Consider the following 2,792-nt stretch of genomic DNA (forward strand, 5'->3'; position numbering starts at 1 on the left):
AATTCAAAATATCAGGATTAGCGTTGAGTTGGAGGTTTTATACATAAAGGGCTACTGTATAAAACCTTGAACTCAACGCTATTCCTGACATTTTGGATTCAAAAAGCTTCCTAGATGGGAAACAGAATGCCTTCAAATTTGGAAACAAAGTCCATTGTTTGGATTGATTTTTTTAAAACTTTTTTTTGGAGATTTACTTTGGATAGAAGACGAAGATAATAAAACCTGATTTTAAAACACCATTGATTTGTTTATGGAATTTAGAATCGCTATCTATGATGACGCCAAGGCTGGTGACTTTGGGACGCAAATACTTTTGGAGAGATCCCAAGTTCATGTGGAAGTTCCAGCACAGGTTTAGCGCGCCAGTGGCTAAAACTTTCATAGTATTGCTTTAATCAAGACTACTTAAAAACAGACACTTTTTACAGTTCAGGTCACTTTTCCAAGTAAAATAAAAAACATATACCTTTCTATTATTTATTTTTATTTTCAACCGTATTTGCTGCATTGTGAGGATAATTTCAAGCCTTGTTTTCCTGTTACACTTTCATAGGGAGAGAAATATCTCATCCTAAAGAAAAAGTACAGACACTTGATGCAGGAGCGGGAAACTAAACATCATGGGCCAGACGGAGAGCCAGAGAGACGTCAGAGCCCGGCCACTGCAGAGTGGGACACCCAGACAGCATCAACCTGCAAGAAGGAAGAGCAGGAGGAGCCGATGTCATGTGGAGAACATGAAGAAGAGGTGAGTTTTAGAGCTCTGTTCAAAATGTTAAACGGCTAAAAAGTAAAAGCAATGAGGGGGTCATGATTCAGAACGATGCTGGGTTCTATAAGCTGCCGTTGTTGCAGTTCTGCATCTGTTTATTCTTTATGTATTGGATGCATTTGTTCTGAACAAGGCCCGTGTTGTCAGTGCACTCTGCTTTTTTTCTGCAGCCTGTGTCGGCCTTGAATGAATGAATGTTTGTTTGCACTGAAAGCCGCTGACAGGGAATAATAAAGCTTTTTTACTGTGGTGAACCAAAGATGTCTAAAACAAGAGGAAGGGTCAAAGATTTGAAGCCTAAAAAATCCCAAAAACAGAAACAAAAACATCCAAAATAAAAAAAACACAGCTCTTTGAGAAAAGTCTCATTAACAGATGTCTGCTGGAAGTATTAATGTATGTTATTGAAATTAAGAATAATCTATGGAGTGTTTTATTCCCTGTTGTTGCAAGCAAAATCATAGCTTGTAAATAAAAGTTTGAAAAAAACGTCTTTATCAGAACAGGGAAAGTAACTTCTGTTTTCTCTGCTATTTTTTTGTTTTTTTTAGATTTTTTTCCCCTTGATTTTATTTTTTAGGTAGTGTTTTTTCTCTTTTTTTTATATTTTATTTCTTTATTTCTCTTTAAATTTTTGGAATTGCATTTTACAGAATCTATTTACTCACCTCTGGAGGGAAGAGCAAAGAACATTTTAATCAGCCTGCATGAACATTAGCACCAACATTTTGAGCTTGAAGTGAAGAGAATGTGATCTGTTACACAGAACTAGCTAGATTCAAGTTCTAAAACTTAATCTAAAAATAAATATCTAAATAAAAAATCCTAATCTATCTGTAAAAAAAAAAATGGGAGAAAGAAAAAAAAACATCTAAAAAATGACATCTGAGAACACAGCAGACTTACCCTCAAAACATTTATTTGCTTAATAAGTTTCATTTCTAGATTTCATTTGTTTTCTTTTTTTTTTATGTCCATTTTTTTATATTAATTGCTTGCAACAATAATGGAACCAAATTCACTCCATATTGCCCCATTATAAGTTTGGAAGATCAAACTTTTATTAATGTTTTCACAAATATGGTTCAAAGCAGCACAAAAGCAACCATGTGCCGCCCACACCCAGTTTCAGTTCAAAAGAAAGCGAGAATAAAAAGCATGATGTCGATCTAACTGAGTGAACACTGTAATCGCACAGCTGCACCAGGCGAACCCAGCTAACCATGCATTAACTTATCCATCCACTCATAACATTCATCACATTCCAGGGATTGAATGATATTTTATTTCAGGATTATTTTAGTATGTAATCAATTAATAAAAAAAATAAAAGGAAATATATTTAAGTTCTTATATCCTCATTATAAGCTTTTGAAAGTCAACTATAGGCAAATATATGATGAAAGAATGCCTTTACATATATGTGGATATTAATTTGTCATAAAATATAACTGTCTTCTTCCAACCAGTGGACAAACACAGCCTCTACTATACGGGTTTTAACCTATTTAATGACGTCTTCGTATCACGTCACTTTCTTGGTCTGAACATAGTTCTAGACCTCTCAGAGCCAAAAAGCAGATTATCACTTATTAAACATTAGAAAAAAAAAGAAAAGTTGCCGCCCTGTGCATATTAGCTTTTAAAAGAGACACATTTTTCTACTTCAAGCTCTGTCTCACATCACCCCTTCCTGATCAGAGAAAGTGGGTGCTTGTTTAGAGTGCAGGTGCAACCAGTTAAGGTAGGTGCTTCCTTGACAGAGATACTCTTCAACCACTAATTTTCACTACTGCTGCTTAGACAGTAAAACTAATCAGGATGACTCAGAGACGCATCAATCAAGCAATTTAGCACTTTGTGCACAATTATGGTTGAACAATTAGCATTAGAGCACAATTTAAGCTAGCCTGACGTAGTCCGACTCAATTCTAGTCAGAATATGAGTCTGATGCTGCTCCATAGAGCTGTGATTATGGGGCGTGTTTCGAACGAACCAGGAAAAAAAATGCCTCTG

At 35.4% G+C, this 2,792-nt stretch overlaps 1 protein-coding gene across 2 annotated transcripts in view; it reads left to right on the top strand.

Annotated features, from left to right (window-relative positions):
- LOC107083702 (ankyrin repeat domain-containing protein SOWAHA-like) overlaps window positions 1-2,792 on the top strand; it is a 49,854-nt gene that overhangs the window by 11,102 nt on the left and 35,960 nt on the right. For both annotated transcript variants that reach the window (XM_015373120.1, XM_015373119.1), the window contains exon 3: window positions 557-751. In XM_015373120.1, the coding sequence (XP_015228606.1) occupies window positions 557-751 (195 nt within the window). The remainder of the gene's footprint in view (window positions 1-556; window positions 752-2,792) is intronic.

The sequence above is a fragment of the Cyprinodon variegatus genome, unplaced genomic scaffold (assembly GCF_000732505.1).
Source record: "Cyprinodon variegatus isolate N-32 unplaced genomic scaffold, C_variegatus-1.0 Scaffold81, whole genome shotgun sequence".
Taxonomy (NCBI): domain Eukaryota; kingdom Metazoa; phylum Chordata; class Actinopteri; order Cyprinodontiformes; family Cyprinodontidae; genus Cyprinodon; species Cyprinodon variegatus.